We start from the raw sequence: 27,744 nt of genomic DNA, 5'->3' as shown, positions 1-27,744 counted from the left end.
AGCCAGCCGGCAATGAATATTGTTCGTAAAGGTCCCCTAGAGTCAGAGCATAACCGACACGACCATTGAACCGTCAGTGTGAACAACGCCAGAGCCCTGATACGTGGCAAGCATGGAAAGAAAGCAGCGGTGGAAGGCCTCCGGAGGGATTGAGTCCTTCGGGCCCTGTGCCAATTCAAGCTGAAGGCAAGGACGGGGCACGCACCACCCGCATGTACGCAGAGGGGCCTGGAAAGGAGGTGGAAGAGGGAAAACCCCAAGCCCGGAGAGAAGCTCTCTGACGCGGACCGCGATCAAACAACCCGAGCGGGGCTGACGATCTGGGAGATGGACGACCGACTGAGGGAACAGGAGACGATAATTAGAATGCCTGGGCGAGCTACAAGCATGCGTAGCATAAGCAGCCAGTAAACGTTGGTGCCGTAACCGCAGTGGAGAGACACCTGCCTCCACAAGTGTGCTGTCCACAGGGCTGGTCCGGAAAGCACCAGTGGCAAGTCGGATTCCGCTGTGAAGGATTGGGTCCAGTACCCGCAATGCAGAAGGGGATGCTGAACCATAAGACAGGCCCCCATAATCAAGACGGGACTGGATTAATGCCTGGTAGAGCTGTAAAAGGGTAGATCGGTTGCCGCCCCAGCTGGTGTGGCTCAAGCATCACAGGGCATTAAGATGCCGCCAACACATCTGTTTAAGCTGCCGAATATGTGGGAGCCAAGTCAACCGGGTATCAAAAACCACACCCAGAAATTGATGTGTCTCCACCACAGCAAGAGGTTCGCCATCAAGACAAAGCCGCGGCTCAGGGTGAACAGTGTGTCGCCGCAGAAATGCATAACGCAGGTCTTGGGAGCCGAAAACTGGAAGCCATGCGCTACAGCCCAAGACTGCGCCTTGCAGCTGACGTTCAGCAGTTGCAATGCCAATCGAGCTATAGTAGAGGCAGAAGTTGTCAGCATACAAGGAAGCCGAGACAGACGTTCCCATCGCCGCAGCGACCCGTCAACTGCAATTAAAAACAGGCAGACACTTAAGACGGACCCCTGCGGTACCTCCTGAACTCAGGGGGAACTATGGGAGGCCAAGACTTGCAAGCGAAAGGTACAATGTGACAGAAAATTTCGTAGGAAAATCAGCAGTGGACCCCGAAGACCCCAACCATGAAGCGTAGAGAGGATGTGATGGTGCCATGTCGTATCGTATGCCTTCCGCATGTCGAAAAAGACAGCGATGAGGTGCTGATGGCGGGCAAAGGCCGTACGGATGGCTGACTCCAGGCTCACCAGATTGTCAGCGGCAGAGCGGCCTTTACGGAACCCACCCTGAGATGGAGCCAGAAGGCCCCGAGACTCGAGTACCCAGCTCAACCGCCGGCTCACCATGCGTTCGAGCAACTTGCAAAGAACGTTGGTGAGGCTAATGGGGCAGTAGCTGACCACCTCCAATGGGCTCTTTCCAGGTTTCAAAACAGGGATAACAATGCTTCCTCACCATTGCGACGGAAACTCACCCTCGACCCAGATACGGTTGTAAAGGTTGAGGAGGCATCACTGGCAGTCCACCGAGAAGTGTTTCAGCATCTGCAGTGGATGCGATTTTGTCCGGGAGCTGTATCAGGGCAAGCAGCTAGGGCATTGTGGAGTTCCCACTCAGTGAATGGGACATTGTAGGATTCAGGATGGCGGGTGTGAAATGAAAGGCTCTGATGTTCCAACCACTCTTTAATGGAGCAGAAGGCCAGTGGGTAATTCACAGATGCGGAACTGAGAGCAAAATGGTCTGCTAAGCGGTTTGCGATTATGTCGGAGTCAGTACAAATTGCCCCATTCAGTGACAGTGCAGGGACGCTGACAGGGGTCCGATAGCCGTAGAAGCGTCTAATCTTGGCCCAGACCTGCGATGGAGAGATATGGGGTCCAATGGTAGAGACATACCATTCCCAGCACTCCTGCTTGTGTTGGCGAATGATGCAGCGGGCCCGTGCATGGAGCCGTTTAAAAGCGATGAGGTTTTCTAAGGACGGATGCCGCTTGTGACACTGGAGCGCCCGCCTGTGATCTTTAATCGCCTCAGCGATCACAGGCAACCACCAAGGCACAGTCCTCCGCCAAGGAGACCCAGAAGAACAGGGAATGGCAGATTCTGCGGCAGTAACGATGCCGGTGGTGACCGAGTGAACCACCGCATCAATGGCTTCATTAGAAAGAGGCGCAATAGTGGCCATGGAGGAGAACAAGTCCCAGTCAGCCTTATTCATAGCCCATCTGCAAGGGTGCCCAAAACAGTGATGCTGTGGCAGTGACAGAAAGATCGGAAAGCGGTCACTACCACACAGGTCGTCATGCATCCTCCATTGGACAGACGGTAAGAGGCTAGGGCCGCAGATCGAAAGGTCGATGGCTGACTACATGCCATGTGCCACACTGAAATGTGTGAAGGCACCATCATTTAAAAGGGAAAGGTCGAGCTGTGTCAATACATGCTCAACGGTGGTGCCTCGACCTGTTGCCACTGACCCACCCCACAGAGGGTGATGGGCGTTGAAGTTGGTTGCCCAATAATGATGGGAAGCGGGGCACATGGAGCATTGGGATGTGATGGGCGTCTGCAATCTCGACATATGAAGCTGGAAGTACAGCAGGAGGACATATGGCCGAACTTCCAGCACTTAAAGCACCGCATTGGGGGACGGACATAGGGCTTCACATCACAATGGTAGACCATCACCTTGACCTTCTCCGGTAAGGTATCACCCTCGAAGGCCAAGATGAAGGCACCGATAGCAACCTGATTGTCCCTCAGACCCCGATGAACACGCCGGACGAAATGAACACCTCGATGCTCTAAGTTGGCACACAGCTCGTCATCAGACTGCAAAAGTAGGTCCCAATGGAAAATAATACCCTGGACCATATTTAAACTCTTGTGTGGTGTGATGGTAACGTTAACATCCCCCAACTTGTCACAAGCAAGTAACCTGCGTGACTGGGCAGAGGATGCCATTTTTATCAAAACTGACCCAGAGCACATTTTGGACAAGCCCTCCACCTTCTCAAACTTGTCCTCTAAATGCTCTACAAAGAACTGAGGCTTCACGGATACAAAGGATTCCCCACCAGCTCTGGTACAGACGAGATACCGGGGCGAATATGTTTCACTGTCATTCATAGCCTTTCGTTCCTCCCATGGTGTGGCCAGGGAGGGGAACGATTTGGGGTCATACACATTAGCTTTAAAATGAGCCCTCGAATGCTTAGAGACTTCTGGCGGCTGGCCACCAGCGAGAGATGATGTACCACGCTTCATTGCGGGTCATTCGCCCTGATGCCACCCACTCCGACCAAGGGGCCTCCCCACAGGCACCACCCAGCCTCAGCAAGGGCCACCTGGCAGGATGGCCATTGCCAGGAGTCCCGATGCTCCAGGAAAATAGGCATCTACTCCTTGGCATACATGGGGAGTTAATGGCGCAGGCATCAGCAGAGCGATCCCTGTGTTGTCAGGGGGCTACAATCAACAGGGTACATGGCGGCCCCACCACAACAGACTGGCTACCGTGCTGGATCTGAGGTGCAAAAATGTCCCAAGGTCGTCGTCGCAGCAAAAAGCAACACTGCACAGCGCTGCGTGGTAATCGCACCCAGGGACGTATCCTCGCCCAAGAGATGGAAAATGAGCGGCACAGCATTGCAACGACGAGAAAGCTGGCTAAAGGTCTCAACGCACAACGGATATAGTGCACCATGTAAGGTGCCCTTCCCCAATTGGCTCGATCTTTGGAAGAATTTGGAAAGAGAAACATGTGAGACTCCTTTTAGTCGCCTCTTACGTCATGTAGGAATATCGCGGGCCGGGGGGGGGGGGGGGGGGGGGGGGATGATAATGGGGAGTGAAAAAGGATGAGAGAAGAGAAAGAAGAAAGAGGAGACCAGAAAAGGAGTGGGGAGGAAAAGGAGGAGCATGGAAAAGGAGGGGAGCAGGGAAGGGGAAAGGACGGACAGAGGGTGGCACACAACAAGAATGTGGGAACGCGAGAGGGGAGGAGGTGTAAGCACGAGGGGGCAGAAACTGTTTGGTGGAGTGTTTTCGGGCAGCAGATTACCGTAGGGTAAGGCTGGGATGATTTACTGACAATACTAGTTTGACAAACCTTCGATATACTGTAGCGAACTCACACTATCAGTAACACTGACAAAAATTGTGAGTTGACAACGAGTTTTTACATGGTTAAGACATTGAACACCCAAAAAGAAAGCTTGCATAGCAATTATATTAGCTACAGCCTGCACAAGCAACAGAAAACAACGAGAAACGGAAATGGGTCCAAGACTGGTTGAAAAAAGCAGCAACTGGTCACATGTTGATTTACTAATAATTTACTAACTGAAATCAGAATTATGGATCCAAAAGATTTCATAAATTATTTTCCAATGAGTTCTGCATCATACGACAAGTTATTAGTGTCGATATGAGATATAAAGGAGAAGCAAAATGTGTTAATGAAAGAGGTAATCACATTCGGCAAGAAATTAGGAGTAACTTTTCAGATGTCTGGCAACAGACAGGTCATTACAATGTTCAAAATTTAGTTCTCTAATATCAGCAACCCCCCATGAACCATGGACCTTGCCGTTGGTGGGGAGGCTTGCGAGCCTCAGCGATACACATGGCCGTACTGTAGGTGCAACCACAACGGAGGGGTATCTGTTGAGAGGCCAGACAAGCATGTGGTTCCTGAAGAGGGGCAGCAGCCTTTTCAGAAGTTGCAGGGGCAACAGTCTGGATGATTGACTGATCTGGCCTTGTAACACTAACCAAAACGGCCTTGCTGTGCTGGTACTGCGAACGGCTGAAAGCAAGGGGAAACTACAGCCGTAATTTTTCCCGAGGACATGCAGCTTTACTGTATGATTAAATGATGATGGCGTCCTCTTGGGTAAAATATTTCGCAGGTAAAATAGTCCCCCATTCGGATCTCTGGGTGGGGACTACTCAGGACGACGTTGTTATCAGGAGAAAGAAAACTGGTGTTCTACAGATTGGAGCGTGGAATGTCAGATCCCTTAATCGGGCAGGTAGGTTAGAAAATTTAAAAAGGGAAATGGATAGGTTAAAGTTAGATATAGTGGGAATTAGTGAAGTTCGGTGGCAGGAGGAACAAGACTTTTGGTCAGGTGATTACAGGGTTATAAATACAAAATCAAATAGGGGTAACGCAGGAGTAGGTTTAATAATGAATAAAAAAAATAGGAGTGTGGGTTAGCTACTACAAACAGCATAGTGAACGCGTTATTGTGGCCAAGATAGACACAAAGCCCATGCCTACTACAGTAGTACAAGTTTATATGCCAACTAGCTCTGCAGATGATGAAGAAATAGATGAAATGTATGACGAGATAAAAGAAATTATTCAGGTAGTGAAGGGAGATGAAAATTTAATAGTCATGGGTGACTGGAATTCGTCAGTAGGAAAAGTGAGAGAAGGAAACATAGTAGGTGAATATGGATTGGGGCTAAGAAATGAAAGAGGAAGCCATCTGTTAGAATTTTGCACAGAGCATAACTTAATCATAGTTAACACTTGGTTCAAGAATCATGAAAGAAGGTTGTATACCTGGAAGAATCCTAGAGATACTAAAAGGTATCAGATAGATTATACGAGGGCCGTTCAGAAAGTAACCTCCGGTTGATTTAAAAAAATACACCAAGTTAAATAAAAATATTTTAATATATACATCTTACAACTACATCTTTGCACTATTTTTCTACATAGTCTCCATAGCGATTGAGGCACTTATCGTATCTCTTCACAAGCTTTGAAATTCCTTCTGCATAAAAATCACCCGCTTGTGCCTGGAGCCAGCCTGTGACCGCATCTTTGAGCTCTTCGTCGTCATCAAACCGCTGTGACCCGAGCCATTTCTTCAAATGCATGAAGAGGTGATAATCACTTGGCGCCAGGTCTGGGCTGTAAGGTGGATGGTTGATAACGTCCCTCTTGAAGGACTCAAGAAGGGCCGTTGTTCTGCGAGCAGAGTGAGGACGGGCGTTATCGTGCAAAAAAACGATACCGGAAGTCAGTATACCACGGCGTTTGTTCTGTATAGCCCGTCGTAACTTTTTTATTGTTTCACAGTACACGTCTTGATTAATGGTCGTACCACGTTCCATGAATTCAACCAACAACACCCCTTTGGCATCCCAAAACACCGTTGCCATCAGTATTCTGGCAGAAAAATCTTGCGAGGCTTTTCTTGGTTTGGTAGGCGAATTTGAATGTGCCCACATCTTTGATTGTTCTTTTGTCTCAGGGTTCACGTACTTAATCCAGGTTTCGTCACCGGTCACGATTCTGTTTAACAATGGTTCTCCTTCGTCCTCATAACGTGACAGAAAGTCTAATGCAGAGGCCATTCTTTGAGTTTTGTGGTGGTCGGTAAGAATTTTGGGCACCCATCGTGCACAGAACTTACGGTAACCCAATCTTGCTGTCACTATCTCGTACAAGAGAGTCTTAGAAATCTGTAGAAAACCAGTAGACAACTCCGACATTGAAAAACGTCGATTTTCACGAACTTTTGCATCAACTGTCTGAACGAGTTCGTCAGTCACCAATGATGCTCTACCACTCCTCTCTTCATCATGAACGTTTTCTCGTCCACTTTTAAATAAACGTACCCATTCACGGACAACTCCTTCACTCATAACTCTTGGTCCGTACACGGCACAAAGCTCACGATGAATAGCTGCTGCAGAATATCCTTTGGCTGTAAAAAACCTTATGACAGCACGCACTTCACATTTGGCGGGGTTTTCTATTGCAGCACACATTTCAAATTGCCACAAAAACTAAACTAGCGCAGGTACGACGTTCACTCGACCACGGCTTGATGCCGACTGACCTGTTGAGTGCGTGAACGCACAAATGGCGTCGCTACTCCCCCCACAACCCGCACTGTGACCAATCGGAGGTTACTTTCTGAACCGCCCTCGTATAATGGTAAGACAGAGATTTAGGAACCAGGTTTTAAATTGTAAGACATTTCCTGGGGCAGATGTGGATTCTGATCACAATCTATTGTTTATGAACTGCAGATTGAAACTGAAGAAACTGCAAAAAGGTGGGAATTTAAGGAGGTGGGACCTGGATAAACTGAAAGAACCAGAGGTTGTAGAGAGTTTCAGGGAGAGCATAAGGGAACAATTGACAGGAATGGGGGAAAGAAATACAGTAGAAGAAGAATGGGTAGCTCTGAGGGATGAAATAGTGAAGGCAGCAGACGATCAAGTAGGTAAAAAGATGAGGGCAAGTAGAAATCCTTGGGTAACAGAAGAAATATTGAATTTAATTGATGAAAGGAGAAAATATAAAAATGCAGTAAATGAAGTAGGCAAAAAGGAATACAAACGTCTCAAAAATGATATCGACAGGAAGTGCAAAATGGCTAAGCAGGGATGGCTAGAGGACAAATGTAAGGATGTAGAGGCCTATCTCACTAGGGGTAAGATAGATACTGCCTACAGGAAAATTAAAGAGACCTTTGGAGAGAAGAGAACCACTTTTATGAATATCAAGAGCTCAGATGGAAACCCAGTTCTAAGCAAAGAAGGGACGGCAGAAAGGTGGAAGGAGTATATAGAGGGTTTATACAAGGGCGATGTACTTGAGGACAATATTATGGAAATGGAAGAGGATGTAGATGAAGATGAAATGGGAGATAAGATACTGCGTGAAGAGTTTGACAGAGCACTGAAAGACCTGAGTCGAAACAAGGCCCCGGGAGTAGACAACATTCCATTAGAACTACTGATGGCCACGGGAGAGCCAGTCATGACAAAACTCTACCATCTGGTGAGCACGATGTATGAGACAGGCGAAATACCTTCAGACTTCAAGAAGAATATAATAATTCCAATCCCAAAGAAAGCAGGTGTTGACAGATGTGAAAATTACCGAACTATCAGTTTAATAAGTCACAGCTGCAAAATACTAACGTGAATTCTTTACAGACGAATGGAAAAACTGGTAGAAGCGGACCTCGGGGAAGATCAGTTTGGATTCTGTAGAAATGTTGGAACACGTGAGGCAATACTAACCTTACGACATATCTTAGAAGAAAGATTAAGGAAAGGAAAACCTACGTTTCTAGCATTTATAGACTTAGAGAAAGCTTTTGACAATGTTAACTGGAATACTCTCTTTCAAATTCTGAAGGTGGCAGAGGTAAAATACAGGGAGCGAAAGGCTATTTACAATTTGTACAGAAACCAGATGGCAGTTATAAGAGTCGAGGGGCATGAAAGGGAAGCAGTGGTTGGGAAAGGAGTGAGACAGGGTTGTAGCCTCTCCCCGATGTTATTCAATCTGTATATTGAGCAAGCAGTAAAGGAAACAAAAGAAAAATTCGGAGTAGGTATTAAAATTCATGGAGAAGAAGTAAAAACTTTGAGGTTCGCCGATGACATTGTAATTCTGTCAGAGACAGCAAAGGACTTGAAAGAGCAGTTGAACGGAATGGATGGTGTCTTGAAGGGAGGATATAAGATGAACATCAACAAAAGCAAAATGAGGATAATGGAATGTAGTCAAATTAAGTCGGGTGACGCTGAGGGAATTAGATTAGGAAATGAGACACTTAAAGTAGTAAAGGAGTTTTGCTATTTAGGGAGTAAAATAACTGATGATGGTCGAAGTAGAGAGGATATAAAATGTAGACTGGCAACGGCAAGGAAAGCGTTTCTCAAGAAGAGAAATTTGTTAACATCCAGTATAGATTTAAGTGTCAGGAAGTCGTTTCTGAAAGTATTTGTATGCAGTGGAGCCATGTATGGAAGTCAAACATGGACGATAACTAGTTTGGACAAGAAGAGAATAGAAGCTTTCGAAATGTGGTGCTACAGAAGAATGCTGAAGATAAGGTGGGTAGATCACGTAACTAATGAGGAAGTATTGAGTAGGATTGGGGAGAAGAGAAGTTTGTGGCACAACTTGACTAGAAGAAGGGATCGGTTGGTAGGACATGTTTTGAGGAATCAAGGGATCACAAATTTAGCATTGGAGGGTACCGTGGAGGGTAAAAATCATAGAGGGAGACCAAGAGATGATTACATTAAGCAGATTCAGAAGGATGTAGGTTGCAGTAGGTACTGGGAGATGAAGAAGCTTGCACAGGATAGAGTAGCATGGAGAGCTGCATCAAACCAGTCTCAGGACTGAAGACCACAACAACAACAACAACAATATCAGCAAGCACAATTAGTAAAATTCTATGGAAACCTGTGAAACAATTATATCTACCTGGCACTGACAAGTTCAAGCAATTAAAGCAAATCTTTTTTATGCAAGCGCTGTGATAGTTTGGTGAAACCACTTGTATTTTGCATATCTCTTACTAGTCATTACAGATATATGATGTAGTTCTCAAAATGGGAGCATTTTGCAAAACTGCTATGTAACACACAATCTATACTATATGTTCAAATTAATGAAGTAAGCAACGTCATAGAGAATCCTCTGTCAACCACCCTAAAGTGGCATATACAATAATTACCCTTGCAAAGGCCTACTAATATTTTTCTGTGTTAAAGATGCCTTAATAATCGAATCTGTGATATGATATACACCATGGTGAATTGAAAATAAATAAATAAATAAACAGAGCACAATAACACCACATGGCTGATTCCTGAAGCTCTGTCAACATCTGAATGGAGAATACTGTAAAATTGTCAATATTTGAGCTTTCTTACAAATTCAGTATGTATTGACAATACTGAGAATATTTTGATTTCCATCAATATTGCTCATCAATACATTTAATATTGACAATATGTGAATAAGTGCCCTTAGATGGTCAATATTTTTACGATTTTATAATATTATTGAATGTACCAGAGTCCCTTGAGGATAATTTCCGTCTGCGCCGTTCAAAAAAATTGGTGGTGGAGGGGAGGATCCAGATGGTCTGGGTTGTGAGCCAGTCGCTGAAATCAAGCATTTATGTTCTGCAGTATGTTGTGCCACAGGGCTGTCTACTTTGCTTTCGTCCACAGTTTGGCAGTGGCTGCTCAGCCTTGTTGGTTTTGGTTTTGCTTTGCTTTAGTGTGCAAAAACAGCTAGGATCATACAGGCCCAAGTGAAAACTATAGAACACAAAGACAGAGAGGAGTTAAAAAACAACTATACGTCAGTCCCAACTAGCATAAGAGAAGACAGCTAAACACAGGCATGTGGAGAAAGTTATAAAAGAAACACCATACAGGAACTGAGGTCCAAAACTAAAAATTAAATCGCCTTTGCCATATTGCTTTGGTGGATAAAAAGTAAAATGCAGTCGACAGCCCATGCATCGTTTGCTAAAAAAGCCGATAACACAGACAGCAAATCCAAGCGGGATTGCAAACGGTTAAAAATACTGGCATTCCGTCAAGAAATGGTGGACAGTTAAAACTTGGCCGCAATGTCTACAAAGTGGTGGGGTAGCGCCACTTACCAAAGGACGATGGCTAAAAAGCCAGTGCCCAATATGCAGCCAAGTTAAAATTACCTCCACACAGTGGGAGGGCCCAGAGGAGGTTGTCCGAGCCGCTGGGAGAGGCTTAATAAGCTGGAGATGATTCCCATGAAGGGAGGAGCATTGACGATGCCAAAGGGACACCACTTCCTGACAGACGGCAACACAGAGATTGTCGGAGGGAATATAGGAACTGGCAGGCTGAGGTACGAGGACTGAAGCCTTGACAGCAGTCTCGTTTCCTGGCAGACCGTCATGACCAGGAACCCACCAAAACATCACTGGCTCCACCAAGACTGAGCAAGTGATAGTTGTCCTGGACCCACTGCACTAAGGGATGGGAGGAGTACAGCGTACATAGACTTTGAAGGGTGCTGAGTGAGTCTGAGCAGAGGACACAACTGAAAACGCCGTGTCGCCGGATGTACTCCGAGGACCGATACAGGGCAAAGAGCTCAGCTGTAAATGCTAAGCAGTGTGCAGGAAGCTGATATCAAAAGAAACAGATGCCAATGACAAAGGCACAGCCAATCCCATCATCCGTGCGAGAGCCATCAGTGTATACAAAGGTACTATTGAAAGGTTTCACGCGAAGATCGTGAAACTTAAGGTGATAGAGCGAGGCTGGAGTAGTGTCCTTGGGAAGTGAATGAAGGCCATGGTTAACATGGGCCACTACACGAAGCCAAGGTGGTGAAGGAATCACACCCACCGCGATAGTTGCAGTTAGTGTGAAGTTAAGCTGCCATAGCCGAGTGCCCAAAGTGGACTCCAGGAGGTAACAGGGAAGAGGGACGTAACCCATACTGGCGATCAAAGGAATCATTGAAGAAGGAGGCATAGGATGGGTGGCCATGCATGGCAGGCAAACGGCATGCTTACCTGCTGTGGAGAAAGTCACGGCGGTAGGACAGTGGTAGTTCAGCAGATTCAGCATACAGACTCTCAATTGGGAATGGATGCCCCGATAGTGGACGGTGTTGAGATGTCGTGAGAGGGATGGATGGGCAGACGCATAAACAAAGCACCCATAGTCGAGTTTCGAACAGACAAGGGACCGGTACAAATAGAGGAGGGTGGTTCGATCGGCACCCCACAAAGTACCATTGAGGAACCATGTACAGCGGGCTGCCAGGTAAGACACATGGGAGGACCAAGAGAGTTTCCTATCGAGCATGAGCCCAAGGAATTTCGTAGTTTCAACGAATGGAAGGGCAACAGGCCCAAGATGTCAAGATTGTGGGAGAAACCATTTGTGCCGCCAGAAATTCATACAGACAGTTTTGTCAGTGGAAAAACAAAAGCCATTGTCAATGCTCCAGAGTAAATACAATCAAGACATTGCTGAAGACGCTGCTCACTGAGGCAGGTCCATGGAGAACTGCAATAGATGGAAAAATCATCAACAAAAAGGGAGCTGGAGATGCCTGGCAGGAGACAGGCCATTATAGGGTTAATGGCGATAGCAAAGAGGATGACGTTCAGGACAGAACCCTGAGGCACACCGTTTTCCTGGATAAAAGTATCCAACAAGGCAGGACCCACACGCACATTGAAAACTTGGTCTTTTAAAAATTCCTAATGGAAACAGGGCAGGTGGCCACGGAAGCCCCATGTGTAAAGAGTACGGAGGATACCAGTTCTCCAGCAAGTGTCATAGGATTCTACAAATCGAAAAACACGGCCAGTCTGGGATTTCCGCAGAAAACCATTCATGACATGGGTGGACAAAGTAATGAGATGGTCAGCTGCAGAACGGGCACTCAAAATCCACGCTGTGCATTCATCAGTAAATTGCGAGATGTGCCTTCTGCCCAGATGCAGTTGTACGTGTTAGGCAGAAAGTGCTTGCCTGCAAGAGAAAGGTGCTGCAACATCTGAATGTGGACAGCATCTGGCCCTGGCGTGGAGGATCAGGATGAATTAAAGAGCATGATCTAGCTCTCTTATGGTAAAGGCAGCATTGTGGCACTCACGATTCGGACTAGAGAAGGGTATTGCCCAGACCTCCTCCACTCATTTCTGATGGACGAAGGCAGGGTGACAGTGGGAAGAGCTCAAAATGGTGGCCCAAGATGTTGGAGATAACAATAGTGCCACGGTGATATCATCTGCTACTGTCAGGCTGGAAATTGGGGAATGGATCTTGGTCCCAGAGAGCCATTGGAGGTTGGCCCACACAACAGAGGAAGGGGCAGAACTGTTAAAAGAACTAGTGAATGAAATCCAGTGAGCTCTTTTGCTATCCATAAGAACAAGATGACACCTTGCACGCATCTGTTTATAATTAATGCAGTTTGCCATTGTAGGACGATGTTTAAACCATGGAGAGCTCGTCTCTGTGCACAAATTGCATTGCGGCATGCCTCAGTCCATCAAAAGACTGAGACACGACATGGTGGGGAATGGAACGTTCTGCAGCAGAAAGGATAACGCTTGTGAGATATTCCACCTGGTCATCACAACTGTGTAAATCTTGTGCTTCGAAGGTCGCCAGGGAGGAGTAAAGCTACCAGTCAGCCTTCGTAAGCTACCATTTGGGTGAGCATGCAGATGGGATAGGAGTCAGCAAACGGATAACACACAGGAAATGGTCGCTCGAATATGTGTAAGAAAGAATGGACCACTCAACACGATGGGCAAGCTGAGCAGTGCAGAAGGATAGGTCCAAATGGGAATAGGTGTGTGAGGAGTCAGTGAAGAAAGTGGGTGCTTCAGTATTAAGGCAGTAGAGGTTAAGTTGGTTAAGGTCAGCCAAGAGGGCACCTCTCCGACAGGTCCTGGTAGAACCCCAAAGGGGAACACGCGCATTAAAGTCACCAAGTAGCAAAAATGGGGGAGGTAGCTGTCCAATATGCTGAAGGAAGTCTGCCCTGGTGACACTGAATGATGGAGGAACACAAATGGTACAGACGGTACAAGTCAGGTGGGGAAGGAAAAGGCAAACTGCAACAGCTTGAAGATGGGTACTCAGGGAGATGGGTTGACTATAAACGTCATCCCATACGAGCAGCACGACGCCCACATAAGATGGAATGCCAACCTCAGTGGGAAGGTCAAAGCAAACCAGCAAGAAATGTGAAAGCTCAAAGCGGTCGTGAGGGCGCAATTTCGTTTCCTGAAGGCAGAGTACAAGGGGACACTGTGATGCTTAAAGCAGCCATGAATCCTCTTTGTGGGACTGAAGGCCGTGAATGTTCCATTGGAGGAGAGTCATGATGAGGAAGAGATGTAGGGGTGTCATCTCCCCCCTGATTGCCAGCGTCTCCGATGGCACGCTCTTTCCAACTGGGGGCCCCTTCACAAGAAGGTGCATTCGCCTTACGTGATTGTTCACATCTCAGGTCACACTTCCCGAACACCTGACAGAGGAACCAATCGGCAATTTGGGAAGGTTGCAGCTCAGGCAATCACTACCCCCCCCCCCCCCCCCCCGGGCCTGTCCTATACCAGGGGATACGTGCAATCCCTACCTGTCGATCAGGGGCTGGAAATTACACTTTATCCAGTCACCTGTTAAACGTCAGACACGTGGGCCAGCCTTCAGGAGCGAGGAGCACACAGGGAAGGAGAAAAAGAGGAACCTCAAACTCCAAAGCAGAGGAATGACACGAGAAGGGAAACAAAGAAAGGAAACAGGAGCAAAAAACAAAGTTGAGACTGTTCTGTTTTGGAAGTGAATAATTTCAAGGAAAGTTGACATTGCTTGGCTGCCACTATGTCCAGACCTCTCAGTCTGTGACTACTTTTTGTGGGTACATCTGAAGAGTGTTATTTACCTGATAAACCTTGCCAAGCACAAGATTCAGACTGAAGAACATAAACTGTGTTGCACTGTGCAAAATGGACAGCACTTAAATGAAATAATTCTTAATAAGTTACACCTTGCAAAATTTCCACTCAGCACCAAATAAAATTATATAATATTATAAACAGGAGAGGCTGCTGCTCACCACATACAGGAGATGTTGAGTCACAGACAGACACAACAAAATGACGGCTTCCCAAACTTGTACAGAAACATGTATCTCGTGCCTTGTCTCTCCAGTCACCTACCTTTTCCCACATCCCCACCGTCTGGCCAGAAAGGAGCACTCCCCTCATGACTCAGTGCCACACAGGACTAGAGGAACTGAATCACATTCTACACCAGGGTTTGAGCTATCTCTCATCATGGCCATAAACGAGGAATATCCTGCCCACTATCATTCGCACATCACCAACAGTGGTATTCTGCTACACTGCAACTACTGTAATTGTTCTACGTGGGCACAACAACCAGTAAGCTATCTGTCTGCATGAATGGCCACTGACAAACTGTGGCCAAGAGACAGCTGGACCAGCCAGTTGCTGAACATCCTGCCAACACTATGTTCTTCACCACAATTAGTGCTTCACAGCCTGTGCCATCTGGATCCTTCCTACCAACACCAGTTTTTCTGAACTACACAGGTATGAACTATCCCTGCAATATATTGTACATTCCCGTAACCTTCCTGGCCTCAACCTTCAGTAGGCTGTCCTTCACGCACATATCCCCTTTCCTGCTACCACTCCAGCACTACACAGTCTTCTATTCCACCACTGTATCCACTAGTGTCTTTCTCTCCGTCCCTAAAAGCCCTACCCTGTACCCACTACATGCCTGCATATACCCCCCCTCCCCCTCCCGCTACACCTCCCCCTACTCACCCCAGCCTCTTCCTTCATTCACGATACAGATTGCTTCTCCTATCACGTGCAGCTGCTCAAAGTTGGGCCTTAGCGGCCACAAACAATGGTCATGTGTGTATGTATGTGAGTTGTGCTTGATTGAATATATGTGTGTGTTTTTTCTACTCTAAGAAGGACTTTTGGCTGAAAGCTCATATGCGTAGCAGTCTTTTATCTGTGACTCACCATTTCCTCCATATGGTGAATAGCAAACTATCCTTTTCATAATATTAAACAACCAGGATGAAATGTAACAATATTATGAAGAGGATAGCTACTACTCACCATATAGCGGAGATGCTGAACAACAACAAAAAGACTGCTGAGAAGTGAGCTTTTGGACAACAAGGCTTTTGTCAAAAATAGACAATGGCTGTTGGAGATTGTGGTCACGTGTACGAGAGTTGCGTTTGGGTGAGAGAGAGAGTGTGTGTGTGTGTGTGTGTGTGTGTGTGTGTGTGTGTTTTCAACAAAGGCCTTGTTGGCTGAAAGCTCACTTTCCAACAGTCTGTCTGTTGTGCCTGTCTGCAACTCAGCATCTCCTCTATGTTGTTAGTAGCTACTATCCTTTTCATAATGTTGTTCTTTTTTTATAATATTATTGATATTCCATCCTGGATCTTTCAAATACAAGTTATGTCAGTTTACTTCAATTTTTCTAATTATTTCAAATATTCTTGTTTCTCTACACTTCACTGTATAATAAATAGTTACAAATGTCTGCCAATAGATATTTTATATTGTATTCAAGTAGCGAATGCACCCCATGTCACTGGCAGATGTGGTGACAGGCACGAGATGCAGGAGGGGGCTCTGAGAGTAAAGAGCAGGCATTCTGTTGCAGGGAGCCATGAGGGCAACATGTTTGTATTGTGTGGTACTACCAGTATGTTTTAATAAATGTGTTTAGTGCAAGTGAAACATTTACCTTAATCTGTCATGACTTAAATTCAAAAATTTTACAGTTATTTCTTTAAAAACTGAAGCAGAATATCATAAAGTAAGGAACACATCCAGTACAATTCTGTTGTCAATGGAAAACACACATCATCATGCAACTTAGAAAAAATACCCCTAATGGCTCTGGAAAAAAAGCAAAGAAAAAGAATCAAGTTCAATAGCTAAGATATATTCATCTTGTTTGTGTTCTGTGTTCATGCTTGCTTCCCATACTGAAGGGCTGTCTTTAGACAAACCATTGTTTGGATTCCAACGGATTTGTTATATGTTTTTAAATACTAATGTTACATTAATATATTGGAAAACACTTTTGTTTTATGTAAACAGATAACAATATGATAAATAATAATAACCAATTATTACTGACATAACAAGTTTATAAATATTGCAACCTATACGACAAAGTACAAACGCTTTATAGCTATAAATTTCTCATATACAGGGTGAAGAAGAAAGTGCTGCATGTGGTTGTTGGCGTGTGATTCCTCAAGACAAAAATGTATCTAGCAAAACCTAGTCCCACCAACTGGTTTAACAGAAATGTGATTAAAAAAAATTTGATTCTGGCAACTTCGTATTCATGGGTGACATGTGGGCAATAATGGTTGTTGTGGAGGTTGAAAATACCTTCATGAGTGAAGCCAAATTCATCAGTCCATATCACATTATTTATAAAATGTTTGTTATCTTCCACTTGGTGCAAAAGCCATTTATAAAACTGTACTTCTTGAATGAAGTCTTCTGGCTGCTGGTGTTGAGTTAATGTGTAATGATATGGGTACAGTTCTTCACCAATCTTTCAGATATCGGGAACTGCCTTGCAATATCCTGGGTACTTCACTGAGGTGATTGATGAGAGGTTTCAAGAATCAGTTCTTCCGTTTGAGGGGTACATCTAGTCCTTGGAGAACTTCAGTCCATTTCTTGTGGATGAAGTTTATTGGTTTCTCGAAGGCCTTACTCCAGGCAATGAAAAACATTTTCATCAGTAAGGCACTTTTGAGGATACCATGCAGCGCATGCACGAGCAGCAGCTCGGTTATTGGATGTACCCGGCCCCAAAAGCATATCGACATATTCATTGTGTGTGTACTACTTTGGGAAGTGACTCTACATGAACTTGACGCAACCAGTTATGGTAATGTACTATGGGGTTAGTAGATACTTGCATGAAGTTTAATGGATTCCACTGTCAAATGACAAAATGATGTACTGCTTATGAACAACAACAACAAGGGATGGAAGTCTAAAAAATAAAAAAAGGATCCCAATGAAGATTCGAACCATTGCTCCATGTGGCAGAAGTGGGTTTGATGTCCCAGCAGGCTACCCAGTGACTATGATAGTTGGTATGGTATTGTGGGATGATGTGTGATCCTCTGTAGACTCCAACACACTGCATGGTATGACAATGGTGCCAGCTCCTAATTTTCAGACGTGTGTTTTCAAAATGCATCCAATCTGATTTTGCTAGATAAACTTTTGTCCTGAATTTGGATGAGGAATCGAATGCTGACCTCCAAGTGCTGCATGTTTTCTTCACCATATAAAGCAAGCATGTTTACATTGTTTCTCTGAAGGTATCTGATACTGGTGTAATTTGTTTCACAATGTATCTCAAGTAACTGACTTTCCACCAAACTTTACATGGCCATAAATGTAGAAAGAAATACAACCAAATGCATACTGAAAATTTAGTCTGTAACATAAGGAGAAATTTTATGCTGGGTAGTAAATGCTTCCTCTATTATTTACATATTTATTTCTTGGGGTGAAATATGAAAATTAATAAGAAATCCTAACAGATTACTTTAACAGTACCCATCATCCAGGATGACTCTTGCTCTTTGAGAAAAGCAATTTTGAGATCAGGTGATTTTGAAACAAAATGACATTGTTTTACTAAATTTCAAGAGTTTTTACAACTTTTAAGAGAAACAGCACAGTTATGGCAGCATTAACAGTACTCAGTAGAACAAATGCTACTGTTGGGAAGAGTTCCTCTTTGTGCCTGCTTTTCATTTCTTGACTTTTTGCCACCCCTCTCCCCTGTATTGCCATACCTTCTAAGTACAGTATAATAAATATAGGGGAACAGTACTGGTGCTGAGAGATAACATTGGGAAATGGTCAACACTCATTTTCATGAATAATCCTGAGAACATTCATTTAGGTCAGTGAATGCAGATTAAATCTTACCTCCCTGGCTGCATGATGTATCTTGCACTGTGCACATAAACGAGCTGCATAACATGGCCGGTCAACACTTATTCTGCGGTGTCTCTTCCCACAGTTTGTACATCTGTGAATGTATGTACAGCCATGAGTAAATTTTCTCACTTCATACAGCCCCCCCCCCCCCCCTTGCCCCATTTTTCTTTACAAAAGACCAACATGTATCAATTTACTATGTAAAATTTAACAGTTCATCCATGCACTGATGAATGCACTGCCATTCTACAGCTAATTTCCTTCTTCTTCTTCTTCTTCTTCTTCTTCTTCAGTCTTCAATTAAATAATATAGAGAAATTTTGTGTAAATTTTAAAAATGTGAAGACTTCTACACAAAGGACCATGCATGTGACCTGCAAATTAACTTTCCTAATTTCCTGGAAGTGTATGCAACGAAAATCAGCTATGATTCAAAACTGTTTTCTTCACTTTCGTGCTCATAAGCAGGGTTCCAATTTTAATGAAGTCCTCCTTTCCAAGTGTCGGTTGTAAGTATAGAGCTCATACGTCAAAGTATGTAACGAGATAAAAGGCATCAGTGAGTTAACAGAACAAGATAGAGTAGCATGTATGGAAAAGGTGTGACTTTGTAGGACATTTCATTGTTCCTCACGTAGTCATGAAAGTACAGGGGTTTATATGCTGTGATTAAATCTTTCAGTGTACTTTTGTAATGTAAATTTATATGTGGTGGCTGTGTTTAGATTATGTAACTACATTTTATTGCAGCAGGTGTACAGTTCATAAAAACATTTGTTTGTCAAACAACAGAAACTCCAGGTTGGAATACCAATAATATAAGGAAAAGATAAGAGTGCTGTTTGCCATAAAGGCCACACCTAAAGGTGCAGACAGGCACAATGAAAATACACTTACACATAAGCTTCAGCCAAAGCCTTTGTCAGAAAAGGAAACACACACACACACACACACACACACACACACACACACACACATTCACTTGAGCAAGCACATTTATTCATACAAGCAAGCACATCTCATGCTCACATGACCACAGTCTCCAGCAGCTCGGACTGGAACACATTACAGTCTGAGCTGCTGGAGACGGCAGTTATGTGTGCGTGAGGTGTGCTTGCTTGTTTGAATGGATATGTGTGTTTCCTCTTCTGATGAAGGCTTTGGCTGAAAGCTAATGTGTAAGCATCTTTTCATTGTGCCTGTCTGCAACTTAATGGATTCACTGCTTAGTTTTGCTTGCACTGATGTGGTGACATAGCTCAAATTCAGAGTAACTGACTGATCACAGAGATAACTAGCAGATTTTCATTTCATGGCATAGGAATTCATTTTCATTTTTCTATGTTTTAAAATACAGAAAAAAGAAAATCTGTTTCTAAACCATAAAATTAAATCCCATTTTTCATCCACGTGATCACAGGTAGTCAATTACACTTAATATAAAAACATGTAAGGTTGGTAATATAAGTAACAATAAATGGATATTAATTGTAATCTTAGTTCAGAAAATGAAACCAGTTCAAGAATCTGCTAAATTTGGATCGGATGAATGAGTTTCAGTGTTGTTCTAAATTAGCACGATACAAATTCTGCAACACCACTAAATCAGCTATTGACACAGTTATTCTAATTTGATAGCAGATATAAATCGTACCTCACAGCTACACAGTATTTACTACTGAAGGTTTTGTGTTGTAGAGATGGAAGAAAATACGTGGAAAAAATTTCTCAAATTTCTTTACGAAACTCTTCACAGCTGAGCTGTATTCAGTAAATTACTATATGTAGATTAGTAATGAGGTTAAAAAAGACTGGCAAAAAAAGGTGCTTCTTTCTAAATGTTTATTATAAATTTAAGTCTGGATTTTTTTCTGTTTAAAGTAAAAATGATTGAGATTGGAAAGGGTGGAATACAAGTGAAGGTATTTAAGAGCCAGAACAGCAGCCTTCTGGGTCTTTCATTCATAGCCTTTTGCTTGTGGTCTTGGGCTTAATACCTGAGTACTAACTTGGCTGCTGCTGTGAATGACACATAGTAATTTTTCAGTGAGAGTTTTAGCAATAATCTAACAGCAGTTTTGTTCTGTGGCTGTGTATGTTTCCTGAATCTAATATTAAAATTTCTATTCCTCTGCCCAATATAAAATTTGTCACAATCATCCCACTCCGTACTTTGAAGACACTTGAATTTGAAACCTATTACATATGTTACCTATCTTGTGTCAAAGCCAAAGTTTTAGAGTGTTCTTTATCTGAAAAATAGATGTGATGGTTGTGTTCTTAAATTTTTTCTCTAGCTGTTGAGAAACTTTTCCATAGTGTATCATCTGGACAAAAATTTTCTTATTCTTTGTCTAACAATAGACACACAATATTCTGAAACTTCAGCTCAGACACAAGACAGGTAACAAACATTAACTTTTCGAATTCAGGCATCTATAAAATACAGTATGATGGGCTGTTGTAGTTCTTGCACAGCCTGTTTTCTGACCCCCATCTATTGATTGTTTCGCAACCTCCATTTAAACCACCCTTATGGTCAGTCAGTTAGTTAGTTAGTTGCGTGTTCCATTGATCAATCACACGGTACGGTAGCCATTATGATGTGTAACATGTCAAGTGCACAAGAAATGCACATATGAAACAAAATTTTTTAACATATATATTACAATACAAAGTTAAAGATTAATATTTCTATTATTTACCCCATTCCCTTAAATCGCACAAAATCCATATACTATATTTATAGATTTATTTATTCCTATTTAAGAATTTATCTATGATATAGAAGGAGTTGTCAAGGAGATATGATTTCAATTTATTTTTGAAGCTAATACAAAGTTAAAGATTAATATTTCTATTATTTACCCCATTCCCTTAAATCGCACAAAATCCATATACTATATTTATAGATTTATTTATTCCTATTTAAGAATTTATCTATGATATAGAAGGAGTTGTCAAGGAGATATGATTTCAATTTATTTTTGAAGCTATTACTGCTGTCTGTCAGACACCTAATTTCATCTGGTAATTTGACGAAAATTTTTTATAGCACCATATTTTACCCCTTTCTGTGCCAAAAAGAGGTTGAGCAAAGGATAGTGTAAGTCCTTCTTCTTTCTGGTATTATAATCATGACTGTCACTGTTGTTTTTAAACTGATTCATGTCGTCGAGAACAAATTTAATTAATGAGAAGATGTATTGTGAGGCTGTTGTAAGAATTCCCAATCTTTTCAAAAGATGCCTTCAAGATGTGTAACTATGAACCCCACACATTATTCTAACCACTTTCTTTTAAGCAGTGAATACTTTTTGTCCAAATGTGGAGTTCCCCCGAAATATTATTCCGTGTGACTTCAGAGAGTACAAGTATGTTAGCTTGCTAACATATATCTACATCATCAAAATTGGCAATTATTCGGATCGCAAAAATTGCTGAACCTAGTTGCTTTAGGAGATCCAAAATATGAATTTTCCAATTACAATTCTCATCTATATGTACACCCAAAAACTTGGTATGCTCTACCCTGTCTACTGACTTCCATTGATGTTATATTTATTGAAGGAACTGTACTTTTTGCAGCAGAAAATGGGATGTACTGTGGTTTTTCAAAGTTTAGAGCAAACCCATTTTCAGAAAACCAATTAATGACTTTTCCAAAGACCTTATTTGTACCATTTTCAATTGGACTTTCTTTTACTGGATTAATAATGATGCTTGTATCATCAGCAAACAGTGTCAGTTCAACTTCCTGTTTCAGATAGCAAGGGAGGTCGTTCACATATATCAAGAACAGAAGGGGAGCCATGATTGAACCCTGTGGAACATGTAATGTAATTTCACCCCAGTTACATGAAGAGGCAAACTTATTTAAATCACTTGACCCATACAAGGACACTTTTTGCTTCATGTTCTGTAGTAAGACCCAAATAGAGAAGTAGGCTGAATCTCCAGGAGCAAGTTACAGGCACATTCTATGCATCATCTTATTCTTTGACACTCCTTTAAACAATTTTTCGGTTTCATGGAGGTATGTTCCATCAATGCAACTAATTGAAGGCAGTTTTTTTTTTTTTATTGCCATGCCCGTTTAATGTAAATAACAATCAATACAAGATCTCTTACAGGTGTAGTTCAGAGGTCATGTTCTACTGTCAGTTACAATCTAAAAATTCGAGACGACAAAGTTTATATGTACTTTTTCTGTGATTAAAGCCTATTTAATTCCATACATAGAAAAATTACAAAGATTGTAAATTGATACACAAGAGTGGTAAAAACTATGTGTGTCCGAGAAAGTGGCCATTTAGGTGCTGCTACTTGGGGATGGAGCAGGTGTTCCCTTCCGCTGCGCCCATTTATAAATACAGCCTAACAGGCAGTGTCCCAACTTGACTTTACTTCACACCCAGCTACCATACGGTCCACGTCAGTCAAACGCCGGCTTAGCACTGTCTTGAGTGAAGTCACAGCCAGGCCGCAACTAAATGCATGTTCTGAGTACGAATAGGAAGTGAACTTGCGCGGACTGTAAACCATCCTGGATTGCTTAGATCTCACAAAGTAACTGTTTGAATGTCACCTGTAATGTTAAGAAAACTGCAAGGCAACTGATGAAATTATTTTCCACTTTTTTGGTGGGCAATTAACTTTGATTATCAGAAGTCATGGCAAAAGACCATTTAATGGCAACTTACCATAGAAGTCGCCTCTGGACTGCTCATAATGCTGTTTACGATAGAGATATCATTATTATTGTTATTATTAGTATTATTATTATTATTATTATCAGGAATATTCCTATGTTGTGCATATGAAATTTTCTTAAATATAACTGAATCAGTTAGAATTCAAAACTTTTATTTATAATTACAGTTCCTGATCCCACTGAGTAAACAGAGTAGAAATGTTTCTTTCAGTGAACAAAAGAAGAATGTGGACTTGCAGACTGTAAACTATGGTCATTGCTTTCTGGCTGACCACAAAAGCAGTTTTCAGGTTCTCGTTTAGGGTGCCCTTCGACATATACTGAAGGGTCAGTTCAGCGCAAATTTGTGAGATGGGGACAAACTGTTAATTGATGGTATTATTGGGATGTGTTGTGAAGCCTGCGAGAACGTGTTAAGTAAATGGCCTGAAATGTGGTGAGACAATTCGTGGCTCTTGCATCACAATAACACACCTGCACATTCATTCCTGTTGGTACGCGACTCTTGCACACAAAACGAAATCACTGTGCTGCCTCAACCTCTGCACTCTCCAGACCTGGCTCCTGAGGACTTTATTTAATTCCAAAGTTGAAAACCCTGTCAGAAGGATGACGATTTGCAATGTTAGGCAAGATAAAAGAAATTCACAAACAGCACTTCGAGCAACCCAGAAAGAAGTGTACCTAGACTGCTTCCGGAAGTGGAAACGGCTTTATGAGTGGTGTATCAATTGTGGAGGAGAGTATTTCAGAGGAGAGCATGCACAATAATTAAAAGGTAAGCATAGAAACATTTTGTGGACAATGTTTTGAAGAGAGCTTGTATGCTATGCATAAGCTAACTTTCGTACACTCTTTTCGTTGCGCATTTCTGTGACCCAGCATCTCCACTATATGGTGAGTAGCAACTATCCTTTTCATAATATTATTAATTTCCATCCTGTATTTTCCATTGTTTGACTCTGTCACATAATTTTTATATTCATATAAAGTTAATAAACTGTGAAATAATTATTTTTATCATATTGTACAAAGCTAGTTATGTTACTTTGATTAGAGGTAAAATATTTAAATACCAAGTAGGATCTGATGACAACCAAAGACCTCCGTCTCCTATAAAATAAAAAGTAATTTTCCAAGTCCCATACATGGTAACAGATTTGCAGTCATAGCTCATAAAAGAAAGTAAGTGTTTCAGCTCTCTAGTTCTCATTTGATGGAATCAGATCAGACACAGTTTTCAATACTTCTGTATGGATCAAGAAACAAACTCCAATTAACTGAGATTCACACCACTGCTTATTTGCACTCTAATGATTTTACGTAATGTTTTTGATAGTTTTATTTTTCAGGCAGTCTGTGCGTCTGTAAATAGTATGAATTTTGCTTGAAACAAAATTCCATAATTTCTTTCTGCAAATGGTTGAATACTGGTAGATACTTCTTGTCGTCAATTACAAAATAAATAAACTAAGCAACATAGATAAGAAGAATATTTTAAAAATTCATTCACTGCTTCATTTCTTAAGAAGTGTGTTGCACGATTAAACACCGAGTTACTTTCACATTAAAAAAAAATCTTGCTATAGTATACAAATTTTCTAGACCATACATGGCGCAAAATGTCATTAAGTTCAAAAGATTTCCAAGAGTAACTAAAAGATTATGGTGTATTAAGATACTGTACAATGCACAATTCAAAATACATTTTTATATCCAGATGCATCAGTAAGTCCAACTAAACAATATGACTGTAGTACCTGCCCAAAGGAAAGTAATCCTCAAATGTTACATTTAAAGTATGAAAGCTCAAACACTATTTACCTTATTGTGTTGGCCGCATACTCCATCTTCTGATGCAGCTGAGACAGCAAGTCATTTAATTCACTCCACGCTTGTTCCACCTGTTGTGTTTCAGCTACTCTCCGATCATATGCTTTACGCCGTTCCTTTATAGATTGAAACAAGATGATCAGTATCTCATTGTCTTCATGTTAATGGTGCCTACGACTACACAAAAAAATATAGCAGAAATTACATGTCAGAACTTCTAATTAAGTAACACTGTTCAAATAATAATAAAGTTTTCCTTTGTTTTGAATTTTTTTCTGGCATCTTTATACAACTGGAAAACAATATTTTCTATTCCATTATTAAATGAAGGTACATTCTCTTCATTTGTTATGCACTTCTTCTAATTAATAATCTTAAAGTAGTTAAAGAAATATAACAACACTGGAACCAATTAGGGAATGGTCCAACCTGACATGTCAAAATTTGCCCTGTAATTTTTTATGCAAGAAGAATATGCTTCAAGAAAGACACTATCAAAATGTTAGCAACTATGATGCACTGCAAGTATTTAAAAAAACAAGTTGAAAGTTGATAAATTCACAGCTCACCAGGTGGCTGGCGAATTGTACATCCCTACTGGAGCTGTAGCAAACTGCACATGCACAACATGACAGGTGTGTACCTTTGGTTGATGGCACATTGATAAACAAATAACATAACTCTGAGAGACTGTAATTTGTAAAGCCAATTTTGTTTTCAACTCATTTAATACCCTAAGTAATTACCTGCTGCTTTTGCGGTAGATGGAGATTAAACTGAATTAATACACACTATGTGTAAGGCTTAATGTTAAGGAGCATGCAAACCCAGTTTTGTTTCGTAAAATATGACCATGAACCATATAAAGGGAAAAAAGTATTTACCCAAAGTAATAAATACATGCCAAAATAAAACTCACAAAACTGTGGAGAAAAACAAAAAAAGAAAAAATATCCACAAGATATAATGTAAGGATAGTCACAAAATCCCGTTACCACCATTAATAACTGGCACAGAACAACTAACTTGAGTTTTCTTGAGGTATGAGAGCTGTTTGTGAGAAGCAATGCACTGTTAACAATAGTGATCTACAAGACTGGATCCTCCGAAATGCATTTGAGATGAACATAGTTGATTTAAAGCCTTCTACGACCTAGTTAAACAGATTCAAGAAATCATACAGTATATGAAGTTGCAGAGCAACAAGGTTTATTTCAAGTAAAAGTGTAGAGGAGATGCCATTAATTCCTAGCTGACATGAAGATGAAGTTTGCTGTGTCTAATGCTGATAAGCCAAGTTTCATGATGGAACTGCGAGCAACCCACACTAGATCATCTCCAGGCGAAAAAAGACAGAGTGTGCCGTGCAATCAATTAACTCTTAACCTGTGAGTTACTTGTATTGGGCACAGTTTGTGAGTTGAGGTCTACCACACCACTTTGCTTTATTATTTCCTCACATTTACAGAAATCTCAGATCGGGTATACTGATTGTACAAAATAATATATAAAACTCTATATATGTACACTTTATACAACTTGCTTTCATTGAGCTTAAAAAAAATCACAGAAAATTACTCTTATTGATTTAAACCTTTGTACCAAGTGTACTGTATTAGTAAAAATATTACGTAATTTACTGCATATTTAGAGGTGAATGGGTTCAACTGAATGATTAAATACTGGGTTTAATATAACGTAGTTTGGCTTTTTACATTTTTACAGTAATCCGAGTATTTCTTACCGCTGATGTGCAACAGTGATGTTTTGTAAAGAATAGAAGAAACACATGTGTATTATATTCATAACTATTGTTCTGTTATAAAGAAAACATGAACGTTCACTTACCAATGCTTGAGGTGAACAACTCAAAGAATCAATACTATTATTTTGTAAACAAAAGAATACATATTTTTGCGACAATGAAAACTGCTTGTGCTTCACAGTTGTGCAGCAAATTGTTTACAAAATTTTTATGCATTTAAGATACACTGTATTTTTACACAGAAAACAAATATGTCTTCCTCTTCTTATGAGGTTCGCACAAGGAGTAGGTTCTCCTCTTTTCAAGCTTTTCTTTTATTGTGTAAGAAATCATCTCTTCTGATACCCCCAGGACTTTTTGAATACACACCTGGAGTTCACGATTTATTTTCGTGTCATTCAATCTTCTTTCTAGTTGAGGACTGACAACAGCTTTGGCCAGGTTCTTCATGAAGTCAAGCTTGGTTGTCTGTGAGTTATGTTTGAAGGAGCTATATACTATACAAGGATAGAGAGCTCTAATGTCCAGAATCTGGTAAAATATTGCCATCATCTAGTAAGTCAACCACTACAGTAATTGGTGAACTTCTCATTCAGAGAATCTACTCCTTCTTTGGTGAGGTCAAAAATGCTATCAGGTCTGGTGTCTGAGTGGTGGTGTCAACAGACACATCATAGACGCATAGATGATAAAACAATCACTACCTTGTTCTCTTTTGGCATGTAAGAGGCTACAGTCTAGTTCTTCTTCTTGTTTTTTAATACAAATTGACAGGAACCTACTTCTCCCGATTTACTGGGGAGGAATTCAATTGGTATCTCTCTTTTTTGCCTCATTGTCCCAACATAATTCAGTCTTGGTCTTCATGATATCCATAAACTCTATAGAAGAAAATCAATTGTCCCTGGTGATGCTCCTATTTGTTCCTTGTATAGGCTTCAATAGGCTTTTTACTGACTCTGTTCGTTTTGAGAATTTTAGTTCTTATTCTGAAAGGGTATCCCCATCAGAATTTTTACCACTGCAGATATATC

At 41.8% G+C, this 27,744-nt stretch overlaps 1 protein-coding gene across 2 annotated transcripts in view; it reads right to left on the bottom strand.

Annotated features, from left to right (window-relative positions):
• LOC124802050 overlaps positions 1 to 27,744 on the bottom strand; it is a 196,465-nt gene that overhangs the window by 46,264 nt on the left and 122,457 nt on the right. For both annotated transcript variants that reach the window (XM_047263119.1, XM_047263120.1), the window contains exons 7-8: positions 24,937 to 25,061; positions 18,387 to 18,489 (exon numbers count right to left, since the gene is read on the bottom strand). In XM_047263119.1, coding sequence (XP_047119075.1) covers positions 18,387 to 18,489; positions 24,937 to 25,061 — 228 coding nt within the window. The remainder of the gene's footprint in view (positions 1 to 18,386; positions 18,490 to 24,936; positions 25,062 to 27,744) is intronic.

The sequence above is a fragment of the Schistocerca piceifrons genome, chromosome 1, assembly GCF_021461385.2.
Source record: "Schistocerca piceifrons isolate TAMUIC-IGC-003096 chromosome 1, iqSchPice1.1, whole genome shotgun sequence".
In the NCBI taxonomy this organism is placed as follows: domain Eukaryota; kingdom Metazoa; phylum Arthropoda; class Insecta; order Orthoptera; family Acrididae; genus Schistocerca; species Schistocerca piceifrons.
The sequence above is the reverse complement of the archived record's forward strand: the minus strand, read 5'-3'. Positions and strand labels throughout refer to the sequence as shown.